The 16,010-nt window shown below is 38.5% G+C and overlaps 4 protein-coding genes across 6 annotated transcripts; 2 read left to right on the top strand and 2 right to left on the bottom strand.

Moving 5' to 3' along the window:
- Positions 1–128: 128 nt before the first annotated feature.
- Nf-YB (nuclear factor Y-box B) lies at positions 129–2,900 on the top strand. Its single transcript, XM_012372656.2, has 2 exons — positions 129–378; positions 886–2,900. Exons 1-2 carry the CDS (start codon positions 267–269, stop codon positions 1,425–1,427), a joined length of 654 nt encoding a protein of 217 aa, XP_012228079.1. The 5' UTR covers positions 129–266; the 3' UTR covers positions 1,428–2,900.
- LOC105675466 (protein tweety) lies at positions 1,751–8,393 on the bottom strand. Of its 2 annotated transcripts, XM_012372653.2 has the most exons (4): positions 7,971–8,393; positions 4,944–5,737; positions 2,927–3,085; positions 1,751–2,466 (listed from the first exon to the last, which is right to left on the bottom strand). In XM_012372653.2, exons 2-4 carry the CDS (start codon positions 5,508–5,510, stop codon positions 1,966–1,968), a joined length of 1,227 nt encoding a protein of 408 aa, XP_012228076.1. In that variant the 5' UTR covers positions 5,511–5,737; positions 7,971–8,393; the 3' UTR covers positions 1,751–1,965. The 2 variants fall into 2 exon arrangements, with proteins under 2 accessions (XP_012228076.1, XP_067211878.1); XM_067355777.1 differs by lacking the exon at positions 7,971–8,393 and having other exon boundaries at positions 4,944–7,963.
- A 1,448-nt stretch (positions 8,394–9,841) lies between these two features.
- NELF-B (negative elongation factor B) lies at positions 9,842–13,092 on the top strand. 2 transcript variants are annotated; one of them, XM_012372857.2, is made up of 9 exons: positions 9,842–9,981; positions 10,230–10,411; positions 10,525–11,004; positions 11,081–11,248; positions 11,352–11,477; positions 11,536–11,805; positions 11,917–12,207; positions 12,298–12,498; positions 12,595–13,092. In XM_012372857.2, the coding sequence occupies exons 2-9, from the start codon at positions 10,283–10,285 to the stop codon at positions 12,751–12,753; spliced, it is 1,824 nt and encodes a 607-aa protein (XP_012228280.1). In that variant the 5' UTR covers positions 9,842–9,981; positions 10,230–10,282; the 3' UTR covers positions 12,754–13,092. The 2 variants fall into 2 exon arrangements, with proteins under 2 accessions (XP_012228280.1, XP_067211870.1); XM_067355769.1 differs by having other exon boundaries at positions 9,868–10,411.
- On the bottom strand, positions 13,081–15,833 carry LOC105675590 (putative RNA polymerase II subunit B1 CTD phosphatase RPAP2). Its single transcript, XM_012372856.2, has 6 exons — positions 15,498–15,833; positions 15,314–15,428; positions 13,889–15,235; positions 13,659–13,819; positions 13,365–13,547; positions 13,081–13,298 (listed from the first exon to the last, which is right to left on the bottom strand). The coding sequence occupies exons 1-6, from the start codon at positions 15,548–15,550 to the stop codon at positions 13,133–13,135; spliced, it is 2,025 nt and encodes a 674-aa protein (XP_012228279.1). The 5' UTR covers positions 15,551–15,833; the 3' UTR covers positions 13,081–13,132.
- Positions 15,834–16,010: the final 177 nt, after the last annotated feature.

Raw genomic sequence — 16,010 nt, 5'->3', positions numbered from 1 at the left:
AGAAAACAGAACGGTTGTGCGACAGACTTTTGTGAAACGGATGCAATTGGTAAATCTGAAAGTATATACCAGTCACAGACAAGTCTTACTCAAGAGCATAATTTTTGAGTTTTCTGAACGCAGTCATTATTTCCTAGTGTTAGCAACTGGTTGTAATCTTTTACGAGTATATACAAGCGATAGTTTACGGCGGCGTAAAAACAAAGTTGAGGAAAGGTTAAAGGAGTAGTGGGCTTGATTTCCTTTGAGTACGTATTGCACTGAAAATGGAAAACAGCGGTGAAAGTGGAGACGACGGTGGTCCTTTGGGATCGACGGCCTTCCTGGCAGGAAGCGCCGTTCCAACGTCTTACATTGGCGTGCAGGATGATATGGAAGGTAGGTAGGTTAGCGTGCTCTCGAAAGAACGAGGCTAATTGCGATCGAGCAAACAATTTTTACTACACGTTCGTATATTATTTTAAAAAATTTCAGAGTGCTATGCTTTTAATCACGTTTCGTGTTAACTCTCGAATGCAGGCGTGTATTTTCTTGAATTATCATGTTTACATTCCAGTTTCTTCCATTGTGATGATCTTGATCGAACGTTTTAACTCTATTCTATTTTTATCTCTACGTTTATTGTTTATATCAATAATTTCCATCAACTGTTAATCTTGGAGATAAGATTCTACTAAAATTTTACTAAAGTTATGAACTATTGCATAATTTGCTATTAAAATTTGAAGGTAGAAACATTAACCATATTTATTAAAAGATTGATATTTATATTTAGGTAATATATTTACATAATTACTCCTTTGTTAATCGTTGCGAAGTAAATTGCAAATAAAATTTGTTGAGTAATAAGATAATATATAAAACTTAACAAGTGTTTTTAAACAGATGACCCTGAGAACACGGATGATTCGAATCATGGTGCAGCAGATCCTCTGCAAAGCCCCGGAGTTTCCACTGGCAGTGGACCACTTCGTGAGCAAGATCGTTTTCTGCCGATAGCAAACGTTGCCAAGATCATGAAGCGAGCCATTCCGGAGAGTGGAAAAATAGCTAAAGATGCGCGTGAATGTGTTCAAGAGTGCGTGTCGGAGTTCATTTCATTTATCACGTCGGAAGCGAGTGACAGGTGTCACATGGAGAAGCGTAAAACTATCAATGGTGAGGACATTCTATTTGCCATGACTACGCTTGGTTTCGACAATTACGTTGAGCCTTTGAAAGTGTATCTGCAAAAGTATCGCGAAACAACAAAAGGTGACAATCCTCCTAACGCTAACGCGGTCGCCGGTAAAACAGAAACGCAGGGTGCCATGTATGAAGATCAATTATTTGCTATTACTGCAACGGCATCCAGCGTGACCACCTCCGATAGCTCTGTTATCTACAGTTATTCGTCCAACGAGCAGATGCAATTTCAACTTTCCTGATCACTGGGAATTAAAGTGATGTCGATATAATTTTTATTGTAAAACACGTGTGTGATCTGTGAAACAAGGCGATAAAAACAATTGCATATTGCCGATACAGATCAAATCTCGCGAGAAAGAAAAACGATTTTTGCCTTTGGGCGGCGGAATATCTTAAATTTTAACATTAAGACATGATTATTGTAAGATTACGAGGCAACGTATCAAATTGATCTTCTCGTAAAGGAGAGAAAACTTGTAGGTATGAGCATATAAATAAATCAGGCGATTGTTTGCGAAAGAGATCTGGCCGATGGTGGTGGTTACTTTCTCGAACAAGGATAGAAAAACATAGCCGATTCCTTTATTTTTCTATTGTTTAAGCTCTAAAGATGCATTTTTAGACTACTCTTTAGGCTGCGAGAACTCGCGGTTCAGGCCGCAATGGAAACTACAGTCGAGTAATTGGGCGAGAACCGGCAGTAAATCGGCGTATATAGTACATATAGAGTTCATTTCGTAGAAAACGTTCGTTCGGCGCAGCACGTTGTCGTCCCCTTCATTCTGGTAATTGGGCAGGTGAGAGCAGGAGCTCGTGTCCCTTCGTCGCTGGTGACACGGAGCGGCTCGTGGGCGCGGCACACGGTCGTTCCTGCTGCTGCATCGGCGATAATAGCGAGGCGGTCGGCAGCGTTCCCGGTCCCGGGTGCGTGTCCGCTTTTCTCGCCTTCTCCTTCTTCTGCGAGGCGACGTGACAGAATCGCCAGCGACACTGTCCGCAGCGGCACAAGCAGAGGCACAGCAACACGCGGAACAGGCAGCACAGCAGTCCGGCGCACAAAAGCGACGGACCGACCAGCCTCAGCTGCGGGCTCAGGAAGCCCTTCTCCCCGGTGCCGACGAACGAGATAACTAAACCGAGTGCTGTGGTCCCTAAACCCACGTAGAGCACGGTGTTGACCGCCGCGCTGACTTCTCCCCGCTGACGTATGGCGTTACTGCTGTCATCTTCCTCGTCGTCCTCGCCGCTGCTCCCGTAGCAGTAACTGGCGTCTCTTATCTGTAGCACACATTTTCGTACGGCGTTACTTCTCGCTTCCTGATCAACGACTAGCAAACGCGTTGTACTTCATTTCATATTTCACAAATTTGTTTACAGCTTTTTCCAACGTTCATCGTTCACCTTTGTCGTCATACGAACGAAATATTAAATTATTTAGGCATAGGATTCGATTGGAACATTCTAAAACGTTCCTGCTCACTTTCGAACGCGTTATTTTGCCTTCGTTTGTAACTATGCAATAATTAAATGTAGCAGAACCGTAGTTTCATTTAAAATTATAAAAAAAGATTATATATAGCTCTCTCGATCTAGAGACATAAGTATTGATGCAGTACTCGTTTATTGGACTATCTTACAAATTTTGTACCCAAAAGAGATCAGCTGATGTATCTACAACGTCGAAATATAAAGCGTACTGAATAATTCTCTAATATCGTGTGAGTTTCTGGAAAGTTACCCTGTTTCTTTTCATCCACCGCCGATGCGCCTCGCATTGTTTCGTCCTCGCATTGTAGGCATCCCCGCGACATCCAGGCGATATGGGTGATAAGGGAAGGGGCGAGGGTCTGCTGCATCCTTGCCACGCTGCCTTACCGCTAGGTCCCTGGCCGCCGCACTGAAATACGCAATCCTCAGACATATCGTTATGAGTGAACGCCCAATGTAAATCGCGTGATTTTCTGCTAATGTGATAATGCTCAGCGCACCGAATCAGTTTTCCCTTGCAGCAGATTTTATTGTCTGTTCAAATATTTGTTCATGTATATTTTGCACCAAAAATTTCTCATGAGAAAATTTTATATACTGAATTCAACATAAATACTTGACTTTTTTTTTACAGCTTTTTCTGAACGTTGATCGTCCACCTTTGTGTCACATGAATGAACGAGATATTAAATTATTTAGGCACAGAAATGATAGCAGAGGAGTGTGGTCTACCTGAAGAGCGATTAAACGCGCACGTCGCGTTTCGAGACCGGTCGATCGGTCTCGCCGCAATACGCTCAAGGAAAATACCGATCGACGAGACGTCCGTACGTCGATCGATACTCTCGCGTCAGCCCTAATCCGTAATTTGGGGGTGCTGGTTTCGCGGTAGACTCGCGCGACGTTAATTTACGGCGTTCACGCGACGAGATTAAGATCGCTTTTTTTTTTTTTTTTTTTTTTTTTCGACGGCCGTGACTCTTGATACTTACCCCGTACGCGTAAGATCGTGGGGGATACCGTGGAAGCGGCGGAATGAGTCTGGTGGCGAAGTTGGAAGGTAATTCTCTAAAATTCACCACCTTACCCCCCCGTAATCGGTATCGTCGTTTCTCTCGTCTAATCAATAGAGCAGCCTGCATTCCGCTCATACATATGTTAAACGATCGTCGAAATCCCCCGCCTTTTTTTTGCCCCTCTCGCTGATTGTCGGTTTTTAGATTCTTTTTTTTTCCTTCCTTATTTATTTATTTTTTTTTCCCCCGTGATCACGTGAAGAGTCCACTTCAAAGATCCATCACCGATCGATACCGGACGTAATGATCTACATCTAACATCGCGCTACCTGCCATCGGCATCGATCGCTGCTCGTCGATGGAAATCGTCGGATGCATGTTTCCACACGCTATACTGAAATTACATTTGCGAGCCTTTAGTGCCGATCTGGGGAGCCGCCCCGGGAAATATTCGGGCGTGGAGAATCTGTCGCCTCTTTTCGCCGCTCGATAAGTTTATCGCGTGTTTGTACGCCACCAGACAGCCGATCGATGCTATTTTACTATACGCTGTACGAGGTGCCGGCAAAAAGAGATGTGGTGCAACCAGAGGGAGCATATACGCTTGAGTGAGGGTGAGCCGCGCTAAAGCGATAGAGTGAGCTCATAATCCTCGTTAGTCTAATTTGTCAACGAGCGCACTTGGCAGAGAGAAAAACGGATGCATGATGCAATCGAATTCGGTCAGCGTATATCCAAACAAAATTGTGAATCAAATGTCTTCTTGTTGGAAGCTTGAAAAATTAAAAAAAAAAAAAAAAAAAACACGCTGTTGTTTGATTAATCCACAGGCTGAGAACTCATCAAACGCTCTGAAGACGAAACTGAAAAAAGCAATTTAAATAAATTATATATTTAGTTCAACTAATGAAATTAATCTACAACAATTTTGAAGATCTCGCAACGACTACTGGAATATATTATAATTTTTCTATTTGTTGAGTTTATATATATTGTTTATCAGCAATGTCATAAACTGATAGCAACAGTTTTCTCCGCCTAATGCGCGCATTGCGTGACGCACTTATCTCGCTTCGTTTGCGTGATACCTGAGCGTGTGTATAAGTACACACCGTGAGTAAAAAGGTGAAAGGTCGAAGGTGGAAAGTGCGTGATTTGGGCGAAAGATAGAGAGAGCGTGAACTAAGAAACAGCGTTGGCCCGGGAAGAGGGCCTGGTGATGATGAGAGACCGCTCGACGATGTTACCCACCTGTAGCTCCGACGTAGGAGGCGAGACTCGGAGATCGAGGATCGAGGGCGGCGGGAAGGGAAAGTTGCTGGGCTTGCTGGCCGGCGGGCAGGTGGTGGCGGACGCCGAGGACTCGAGGGAGAGCGGGGGCGGTGAGATCGGGAACTGGATCGGCGAGACCGGCACGACCTGCTGGGACTTGCGGTGGTCGGCGCGACGGCGCCGATCGTCGATGGCCGAGTGGAACGCGGCGGACGACGACGACGTCGACGTCGGCGCCTGCGGATGCGCTCGCGGGGCTTGCGACGCGGATGCAACTTGGTGCGGACGGGTGGCGAACTTGGTCGGGTGATGATGGTGATGGTGGTGATGATTATGTTGGTGCTGGTGATGGTGATGGAACTGGTGGTGGTGCTGGTGCTGGTGCTGGTGGTGATGATGCTGGTGCTGCTGCTGCTGCTGGCGCGAGCCAGGCGGTACGCCCTTCAGTCTTGGTGGGACGACGTTGACCGGCGTCTGCTTGTTGAGCTGCAGCCGCTTCTGCTTCCTCCGATTGGCGATGCTAGCACCACCCGCCGCGGCATACATCGCTCCGCGGCTCGCCGGGCCTTTTCTCTGCTCGTCTCAAAGCAGCCCCTCCTGCCGCTGGCCTTTCTTCCGGTTACGAGTTACGTTCGCGTCGCATGGTGCTGATGCTCGTTCGGTTTCATGTCGCCCGCCCCTTTGCTCTCTCGTCCGAAAGAGTTCTCTTTCTCTTCCGCCCTCTCCCCCTTATTTTTCCCTCGTGCGTTTCACTCTTTCTCTCTTGCCCCTTTCTGGAAAGGCAAGAAACGTGACGGAGCTCCACCCGTTGTGACGCCCGTCGTTATGATCCACGTCTCTAAATCGCTACGCGGCAAGCACGTCGAAAGCAATTGCAGTCGTTTTTACGTTGAGCCGAGTCGTTGCTAATCAGCAAACGCATAACGCATTAATTACTCGCGTACGCTGTGAATGTGGATCAAGTCGCCAAGTTGGTTTTCAAATGCAAAGCAATTGGAATAAAATTCACTTTTGATTCAAGTAAGATTAAGATCGTATAGTTCATATACTTTTGTATCGATTCGTACAGAATGCTAAAGCACTTCGCTTATGCGTTCGCTGAATATTCGAAAGGCAAGTATGAATACTACAATATATGCAGCGAGCAATTCATTTCTGTGTTATCAGAGAAAACATATTTAAAAGTCTGAAAAGATATCGGAGATATCAGTGAAGTGTATGTTTTTACAGTAAACAAACAACAGTACTAACCGGTTCGAATTTTCCCGAACATAATTTCTGTATAAAGGCACGTCGGAATGTCTTGCTCTGCTATCATTCTCTCCTAATTTCTAGAAGCAAGGCAAGGAAAGTTGCGATATTTACGTCTAATTGCTATAGTTCTAACGTAACAATGTTCTCTGTACACAGTCACGTGTGTGTGTATATGTGTGTGTGTAAGAATTTTTCATGAGTTGAAAATTTAATTCAATTTTCTATAAGCGTTAATGATATATTTTAGATTAAATTATTTAAAGTAATTTGAAATGCTCGATTTAAGCGACGTGATAATTCAGTGCAGTGTCACATTACCGCTAGCATGAAAAGTGATCTGAAGATAATTTTGCATTATCATATATTATTATTTAAGACAAGATAAAATGGCAATCACGCAATACGAAAAAGTTCGATATTTTCTCTTCTTGAAATAAAAATTATTTTTTAAACCTGGCTTTAATTTATTTACAAAACCACTAATCCATGCGATCAAAAACATACGGCTTATTTAAAAGAAATTAATTTTACTTTGTGTTTATAGATCTGTCACAATTTTTTTCAAGCGTAGCTAAAAAGTTGTGATAATTCAATCGTTGTGTCATTAATAATTTGTGATAAGAAAAAAGCTGAAAGTAATTTCTATATATGCATGTTTATATCAAAGTGCTCGACTACACATTGCAAGCGTCCATTGCGAGGAAAAGGCAATGAGAAAAGTGTTGGTGAAATAAATTGCACAGACCAAGTGTAAAATATGCGAATTTTCTTCAGAGTTACTTTGATCTCTTATGGCTAACACAACGTCCATTAACTTCAAAAGTACTTTTACTGATTTTTTATCTCTTCTTCTCTTCAGATTTTGTATTAATAATAACTTAGAAAAAAAATCTAGATTTTTAATTATTAAATTAATTTAATGAGAAGTCTAGACTTATCATAATACCAAATGCAATGAATTCCTTCTCTATTTCTAAAACCAGAGACATCATTAATTGACACAATCAATGCATTATTTCTTTTTCCTTCTGGCTCCGCCTTCTAATGAATAATGAATAGCACGGTTGAAGTTAACCGACGTTGATAAAATAGGCCATGAATTATATATACTGGAGGCCAACTTTCTTTAGGCTTGAAGAATTAAAAATGTTCTCCAAAGAATTCGTCTGTCGATGCGACAGTCCGCAAAAATCTATGATGGATGAGTGGGATGAAAAGCGTTAGTGCCCAGCGAATAGATAACATGCATGCGACGGTACGTGCGTGTGCGAAGATATATAAACAAGAAAGCCCACGGACATTCGCGGGACCAAGAGAGTCCATAACGAACACGACACGCAAGAAGTATCAGAAGAGAAGTGATTGATACGTCATCTACTTGTGATAAAAAAAAAAGAAGTTAACAGGCTGACTGGTGGCCCCCTGGCACGTCATGTAATTCACTCTTTTTCGCATCGTTCTCTCACGACGGGTATGTAAATTATTTTCCTCTCTTTTTTTAGGGGGGAAGGGTGGAGGAAAAAATATGGGTATCGGGGAAATCTAAGGACAACGAAGACAACGATGACAACGACGAGACAACGAAAAGGCTACGCTCGATCATATCTTTTCTCTTTCTTAAATTCGATCGCTAGCGACCGCTGCAGCAGCGAACGGCGGCTTCAACGGCGGCAGCAACAGCAATATATGTAGCAAACAAAACAAGAAACAGGCATCAAGCCAGCCAACAACACCAAAAACAACTGCGCGTACCAACAATTCAAGAGAGATATCGCCACCGTGTGTTCAACCCCCTTTTCTCTTTCTCTCTCTATCTCCCTCTCCCTCTTTCTCTCTCTCTCTCTCTCTCTCTCTCCCTTGTTCCCTCCACTCGTTCACGATAAATAGTGGTACGTCGACATTTTGTCGCCCCGTTGTTCGCTAGGAATTCCGTCTTTTCGCGCCGCTCCGTCTGTCCGTGCACAGTTTTCCACGGACGATGCGGAACACGAACGCGACGGTGACGGCGAGGGCGACTCAACGAATGGCGCGTCTCACTTTAATCGCCAGCGAGGCGCACGTAGCCTCCATCGCCCTCCTCGCGAATGTAGGCGCACCCGTCACCCCCGAGCGTGCGTGCGACCACCCGCGAGCACCGACTAACAGCCGCAGACAGCCGCACTGCACGCGCGGCTCCCTCTCGCCCTTTCTCTTTCTTCCTTCTTCCATTTTCGCCCTGTCCTGTTTCACCCTCCGGTGGTCGCGTGCGCAGTAGCAACCCTATGCGCAGGGTTGAATCTAGGCAGGGGTGTGAGAGGTGCGAACATAACTGCAGCTGACCTGTCACTTTCACCGCACTCCTGCAGAAGTACCATATCTGTAAAGGAGTGCTATATTAAATGACATTTGAGTAGGAGAGAAATACTATATTACTTAGAAAATATCATCTTATGAAACAGTCTTATTATTAACAAAAAGCATTATATTCGTAATTTTATATCATTGCTTAAAATTAATGCTAGTACATATGTTTTTATAGCGATATTGTATATATTGATGAAATTTACAGTTTTCCAAAATAATACAAAACTTTGAAATATATTTTGCATGTAAATTTTGATTGTAATTGTTTATTTCATCCTGTAAAAATATTCTCATTATCTTTATTATTATCTTCAAGGAGATTTACTTTGTATTTGAGATTGGATTCGATCCATTTCATATCATTTAGGCAGAGTCCCTTTAGGCAAAGGGTATTAAACGCGCTTGTGCAAAACGCCAAAGTCGAATTCTAGGACAACCTGCTTTCGCGCCTATCCACCACCCCAACTGTAACCGGGTTACCTCGCCCTCTCGATCTCACCCGAGTCGATATCCGTGCTAGCCCGTTACCTTTGACCTTTCACCTTTATCACCTTAGCCTGATTTCGTGACACAGGCAACGACCTGCCTAAATCGATTTTGCATTTCGCACAAATTCTATCATTTTATATTCAAATTATTGTGAATATCATATGTATGAATAAGTAACAATGTTGTAAACCACTATCATTATAAAAAAAAATATTTAAAAAAATTAAAACGCTATATAGATATTTATTTTGCGTAAAAATAATTATTATTTAGAAATTATTTCTTGTTATAAAATTATTATTTATTTTATAGAAATAATATATTTTTTCTACATATAGAAGGAAATATTTATTCTACTAATTTTGTCACGGAATCTTATTATAACAAATTTTGTTATAAGATTATGTAAAATTAAAATTGTTGTATATAATAATAGAACATAATAAAAATACCTTCTTTTATATGTATATTTTATAAATTTTCTACAATACATTGTCCAAACATTATTTTATATACATTAAATGGCCATATTTTTACAAATGTCAAACGGTTATATGGCCATCAGTCATAATACATGAATGCATCTAGATGCAATTTGCTTGACCGAAAATGTTCAGTAATTCTAGGGCTATGTACAAATTTGTATAATTAGACGAGTAAAAAATTACCAATCAGATGCATAATACGAATAGGGATATCAGGACAAAATCGTTTTTGGTTAAAAGTTCCTAGTAAATGCATTCTCTTATTGGATGCAAACTGACATTAGTGAGTTGCACTACTATATTATATTGTGTTTGTGATACGAATGTAAAGGTTAACTATGTTTATCCATGTATTCAACCATTCAGTAACATTTGAACTACGCTTTAATAACGTAAAACATGAAACGATGTGCAACAGCGTGATAGAAATATATTTCTGTAACGTGGTGTGTAAAAATTGAAATTTATTGATATAAATTAATAGACTTACACAAAACCGATTATTAAATAAAGCATTCCGAAATGTAAAAGTAGAGTCAATGATTTATATTGTAGCGAAAAGATTAATTGATACAGATTAATAGTGCAGTGTTATAATACAGAAAAGCAATTTGTAAATTCTCGTTAATAAATATAGATGATGAAACTTATTATGTGTGTAAGAAGTTGACATTCAATTTCTAATGAAACATAGATAACAGGACGCAAGTACACATGCAATTTTGTGTTGTGTAATAAAACGAAACCATGAATTCAGTCAAGAGCAATGGTCAAAGTAATAATGGATTGGACGATCTTGGCGTGCCTGGACAAGTGTTTTTAAGAGATGCTTTAACGAGTTGCACGGATCCCTTGAAAGCTATCGAAGAATTTCAGGTGAACAATAAGAAAATGTGATAGCATCAAATATATCCACAGATATTCACAGAAGATATGATGTTATCTTGTTTTTTGGATGTATCTCAATGATAATATTTATTTTATTTCAGCTGGAAAATGGTATATTATTGCCATCACTGCGGCCTATGTTACCTCTGCTTGATTTACATAAAGTTGGAAGACTAGATTTTCATATATCTGTTCTTGATGAGTTACGGGAAAAATTGGTCAAACAAATCAATGAAATTGGTGTGGAAAGAACAGATAAAGGTGCCTCTGGAGATAAAAGACTGAGAGAATTATTATCCAAAAGTTTCTCCGCTGTGAGAGTCCCTGCCTTGCGACCTGTTGTGATGTGCATCTTGAGAAATACTCCACATATTGATGACAAATACTTGCGAGTGTTAGTTAGGGAAAAAGAACTGTATAATGATGCTGATACAGAAGTTAAACGTCAAATCTGGAAAGATAATCAAAGTCTTTTCGGGGATGAAGTTTCGCCATTATTTAGTCGTTATATTATTGAAAAAGAACAGATCTTATTTGATCATTGTAATTTAAACAGTCTGTTTTTTACACCATCTCCTAAGGTATGTGGGGTTGTGTAATTAGTTATATTTAAATTTATCAGCTATATTTCTTAATCAATTTTTCTGCTTTACATAGGTGAGGAGACAAGGGGAAGTTGTGCAAAAGTTAGCTCATATGATTGGACACAGTGTAAAATTGTATGATATGGTATTGCAATTTTTGAGGACTTTGTTTCTGCGCACTAAGAATATTCACTATTGCACTCTAAGAGCAGAATTGCTAATGGCATTGCACGATTTAGAGGTAAATTTTACATATATTTTAATAAGTACATTTCAAAATTTTATTATTCCTCTTTAATAAAGCAGCAATATGCAACAAGCTATTATTTTATCTTTGTTTCCAGGTCCAAGATATTATTTCGGTAGATCCTTGTCACAAGTTTACTTGGTGTCTGGATGCATGTATAAGAGAAAAAAATGTGGATATTAAAAGATCTCGCGAGTTGCAAGGCTTTTTGGATAGCATTAAGGTATAAAATTAATTGATCATTTGCGTTAGGAAAATAAATATCTACTTTTTTTTTGTAGAGAGGCCAAGAGCAGGTATTAGGAGATCTAAGCATGACTTTGTGCGATCCCTATGCTGTGAACTTTCTTGCTAGCAGTGCGATCAAAATAGCGCTTCATCTGATAAATGGTGAGACGTTACCTAGAGAAAATTCAGTACTCGTATTGCTGTTGAGGATGCTCGCGTTAGGATTGTCCGCTTGGCAAATGATCGATTCGCAAGATTTTAAGGAGCCAAAATTGGACAGTCAAGTTGTTACAAAGTTTCTGCCAGCACTTATGTCACTTATGGTAATTTTTTTATTTCTAAATAATTAAAATGTTTCTTTAAAGAATTAATTTAACTTTATATTGTTGAAAGATGTGTGGATTTATAAGTAATATAGGAGTTGTATTTTTTAGGTGGATGATCAAATAAGACAGCTCAATTGTAGACTTCCGCCTGATGAGAGAGAAAGTGCAATTGCAATTATAGAGCATTCCGGACCACCTCCGGATGCGTGCCAAGCATACGCTCAGCTTTCTGGAGTAGCAGCAGTTCTGTCTATGTACTATGCGTTACATGTTGGAGGTAGCGGCGGTAGCGGACTTGTGAGAGGCAGAGGAGATGCTAGAGGTTTGATGAGAGTATTAGCAACACTACCGAATTGTCAAGCGCAACGAGCTTTTGAGGATCCATTTTTACACACACTGGTAAGACACTTACCACAACATATTTATTAATATCTCGCGCGATTGATTTGATGCAAAACTTTATGAAATAAATTTAATTTTTAATTGCAGGTTTCATTATTAATACTAAACATGGCCGATGAATTCTCCAACGAGTCCTTCTGCACTGTAATCTTTGACGAATTTTTCTTGGCCGGTTTATGTAAAGATAATGTTACGCGGCATCTATTGAAACTACTTTGGTACATATATCCTAAATTGCCCTCCGCACGGTTACATTCTTTACTGAAAGCCTTGCAACCAACGAGTCAGGTAACATTTTGCAATATTAAAATCTATATTATATGTAAAAAATTACTCATATATCTCTTATACAATTAAATTATTAAAAATTCTTCAAATTTCCAGCATAACGAAGCAGTACACACTTTATATGAGTCTCTACGCGTTAAAGTCGGCAGCCATTCTTCCGAAGACCAATTAGTAGCGACAACTCCAATGGACGTAGATCTCGATTGTTCTCCTACATTTACCGGAACACCGACATCAAGCACTTGCCCACTCTAGGGACATCTATCTTGAGGAGATCGAAAGGAAACAGTTGAGCTTCTTTAATTTAGCACAAGGAAGAGTCTCACTGTAATGTGAATTATCGTCGTTCTGAATCTTTTGGATTTTTTAGTCTTTTATCTTATGTCCATATATATATGGACTTCCAAATTTTTAAAGTTAGTTATTTTTAGTGAAATATACGATGTAAGTAAGTATTGCTAAAGTAATTATAAAATTTGTTGTAATAAGATCAGAATTATTATGTATTAATACATACATATTACAGTAACTAATTGTACTTTGGAATATTTTATATCGGGAATACGGATAATAAAGTTAGAATTATGCAAATAATTTATATATATTTATAAAATTGCGCTGAACAATTTTAATATTATTTATTATTTACATCACATGCATCCATATTGTTTGTTACTTCCATTATAAGTCTGTCTAAATAATTGGAGTCCAATTTGTATGACATGAGAATCATTGATGTGTACATTGTAGCTTGTTTAGAGCGAAGCAATGATTGCAATTGTGTGTCGATTAAGCTTAACCTGAAATCATGTATACTTTTAAACCTTATATTTACATTAGTTTACTTTGTTTACGATTAAACTTACATTTTAATAATAATGAGTCCTACGAGTGTCCATTCGGCAGTCTTGAAAACAATGTTTGCAGCAGTCAAATTAAAAGTGCTAATCAAGATTTTGGTTAACGAATACCTCTCGTTATTATAAGTACACTGCGCTATTAAAGAAGCACTCGTATCAGCTGTTAAAGCTCGCAGCAAATCTGGCAATCTGTAAATGACAAATAATTTGCTAAGTAATAATAATTTGGACTCAAATATTAGAAGACTTCTTCAATAGCCAATTTTTAATTATTATATTGCTAAAAGTGATGGCACTTACATTTTATTAACCTTGTCCAAGAAGATTCGACGACGAAGTGCATTAGGCGCATGAGAATCTGTCAATGGTAATATAAGATCACTATCATCTTTATTTTCTGAATCTTTGTTACTATCCTCAGATGGTGTAATTGTTACTTGTCCTTCGTAAAATGCACGCACCTGCAATCATTGATTAGTTAGAATCGATTAGTTAACACATCTTATTTCTGATATTAAGATTCTTTGTACCTTTAATTCTATTTTCTTGGCTTCTTCTTGGATCACAGAAAAATGAGGCAAAGGTTTGAGTACATTTTTCTCCAAATTGACACGATCCTCCTTTTCATCTTCTAATTGCAATCTATTTAATTTTTTACACAACTGTTGATACCTGTCATGCCGCGTAAGACTCTCTAATAATTGATACTTTTCATCCTCCTCACCCAATAAAAGACAAAGTGTATTTTCTGTAATCCATTCTTTAACACTCTGTTCAATACGCATTGCAACTTTATGGTAGATATTAGCTTGCATTTCTGCATTGTCAGATTCTTTCTGTGTCAGACACTTATTTTTAATACTTCTATTTGCATCTCTCTTTTTTCCAATTTTTTTACCAGATACAGAAGAAGTAGCATTACTACTACACATCTCATCTAACTGGGGTTGTGTTACTCCTTCAATATTATCTAATTTTTTATTTTTATTTTCGTTATTTATTCCTTCTAATTGTGACTTTTTATCAGTATTTTGATCATCTGTTATTTTATTAAACTGAGACTGTAATAATTTACTACTATTATTTTGATTGTTTTCTAATTTATCCGAACGGGACTGCAACATTTTACTGTTTTCAATGTTGCACATGATACTTGCATTTGTATTTTTATTCTTTGCATCTGTATTATCTTCATATAGAATACCTTTAGATTGATCTTCTATTTCTAAATTCTTTAAATTTGCATTTATTTTCTGAATATTATCACTATTTTTATGATTAATGGATTCTTGATTATCACAGGTTTTATTTTCTTCTTTCTCAGATTGTTCTGATGAATGCGTTTTATTGTTGAACAATCTATCTGAGTCAATATTTATAGAAATCTCTTCCAATTCTACATTGTTTTTTGTAATTGTATCATTGTGTATATCCTTTTCCTTAGAATTTGATATATCTTGTTTCATGTATTTGGCTGTGCTATGTTCTACAGATTCTTTATTGTCCTCAATACCATCAGCATTTTTATTTTGTACAAGATTTATTCCAGAAACATCAATTTCATCTCCAGGTATGATTTGTGTAGACCTCAGATTTATAGGCAAAATTTGAAAAACTGGTATATCATCTTTCTCTCTCAACCACAATGGACTCTCCAACATTTGTTCAAGAAGGTAATTGGCTGCTCCATAACATGATGAACTGCAAAAGTTTTTCCGTTTGCTGACATCATATACCTTGTTTTTACGTGTAGATATGTGATATTGTTGTTGAATAATAACAGTCAATGGTTTTGAACACAGAACATAACCACATAGCTTTACTATTGCTCTTTCCTCTATTACATCTTCCATGTGACTCTTACTAATAAATCCTAACTATAAAATTAATAAACATCATTATAGTAACAAATTATTGTTGCATCAATATACAGAAATATATGTCAATATACTCACATTTTGGAGAAGCCAGTCAATGCTCACATTTGGTTCTAAGAGCTGTTCCACTATTGCAAGAGCCTTTGCATCACATTGTTTTTTCTTGATTATGCTTAGCTGTATTTGCATTTTACTTAAACAAAAATATTATTTATATAAAAAGATTCACAATATTTGTTTTAATACAAAAAATTAAACTTACCTCATTTGTTTGAGTTTTTGTTTTTTAGACAATAACTTCTTAGTTGCTGACATCGTATAATTTATATGTTAAATAAATCTTTCACCAAATTTTTGTTTATGTTTAAATTAACCTAAATTAATCAGACATTACCATATAACGTGACATTCGTCTTGAAATACTTTGCAGCATGGCAGCAATGTAGCAAAATGAAAACAGCACTGTCGATCAGTGTTGACAATCTGAAGGAAATTAACCCTATAAAAAATCCGCGTATTACCAGAGAGAAGACTGAGGCCGGTATTCATAGTCCGTTCTTATATTCAAGATTGTCTTAAGTACAGACTTATATTCGCTCTCTTCGTCAGACACAATCTATGTGTGACAAAGAGAGCGAATATAAGTTCGTGCTTAAGACGATCTTGAATATAAGAACGGACTATGAATACCGGCCTATGAATACCGGCCTGAGAGTGGACATGCCCGCATTTTACGTGTTCCGTGGGTTAGCGCCTCTATGTGCACAAAACGTGC

This window comes from Linepithema humile, chromosome 5 (assembly GCF_040581485.1).
Source record: "Linepithema humile isolate Giens D197 chromosome 5, Lhum_UNIL_v1.0, whole genome shotgun sequence".
NCBI lineage: Eukaryota > Metazoa > Arthropoda > Insecta > Hymenoptera > Formicidae > Linepithema > Linepithema humile.
The sequence above is the reverse complement of the archived record's forward strand: the minus strand, read 5'-3'. Positions and strand labels throughout refer to the sequence as shown.

Coding starts and splice junctions, on each gene's coding strand:
- LOC105675466 (XM_012372653.2), bottom strand. CDS start 5,510: ATGTATGCCGCGGCGGGTGGTGCTAGCATCGCCAATCGGAGGAAGCAG. Junction 3,086..4,943: donor CTCCTACGTCGGAGCTACAG/GTGGGTAACATC, acceptor TGCGTATTTCAG/TGCGGCGGCCAGGGACCTAG. Junction 2,467..2,926: donor GGTGGATGAAAAGAAACAGG/GTAACTTTCCAG, acceptor TGTGTGCTACAG/ATAAGAGACGCCAGTTACTG.
- LOC105675590 (XM_012372856.2), bottom strand. CDS start 15,550: ATGTCAGCAACTAAGAAGTTATTGTCTAAAAAACAAAAACTCAAACAA. Junction 15,429..15,497: donor CAAAAACTCAAACAAATGAG/GTAAGTTTAATT, acceptor TTTTTGTTTAAG/TAAAATGCAAATACAGCTAA. Junction 15,236..15,313: donor TTGACTGGCTTCTCCAAAAT/GTGAGTATATTG, acceptor TTAATTTTATAG/TTAGGATTTATTAGTAAGAG.
- NELF-B (XM_012372857.2), top strand. CDS start 10,283: ATGAATTCAGTCAAGAGCAATGGTCAAAGTAATAATGGATTGGACGAT. Junction 11,249..11,351: donor TGGCATTGCACGATTTAGAG/GTAAATTTTACA, acceptor CTTTGTTTCCAG/GTCCAAGATATTATTTCGGT. Junction 12,499..12,594: donor CCTTGCAACCAACGAGTCAG/GTAACATTTTGC, acceptor TCAAATTTCCAG/CATAACGAAGCAGTACACAC.
- Nf-YB (XM_012372656.2), top strand. CDS start 267: ATGGAAAACAGCGGTGAAAGTGGAGACGACGGTGGTCCTTTGGGATCG. Junction 379..885: donor CGTGCAGGATGATATGGAAG/GTAGGTAGGTTA, acceptor GTTTTTAAACAG/ATGACCCTGAGAACACGGAT.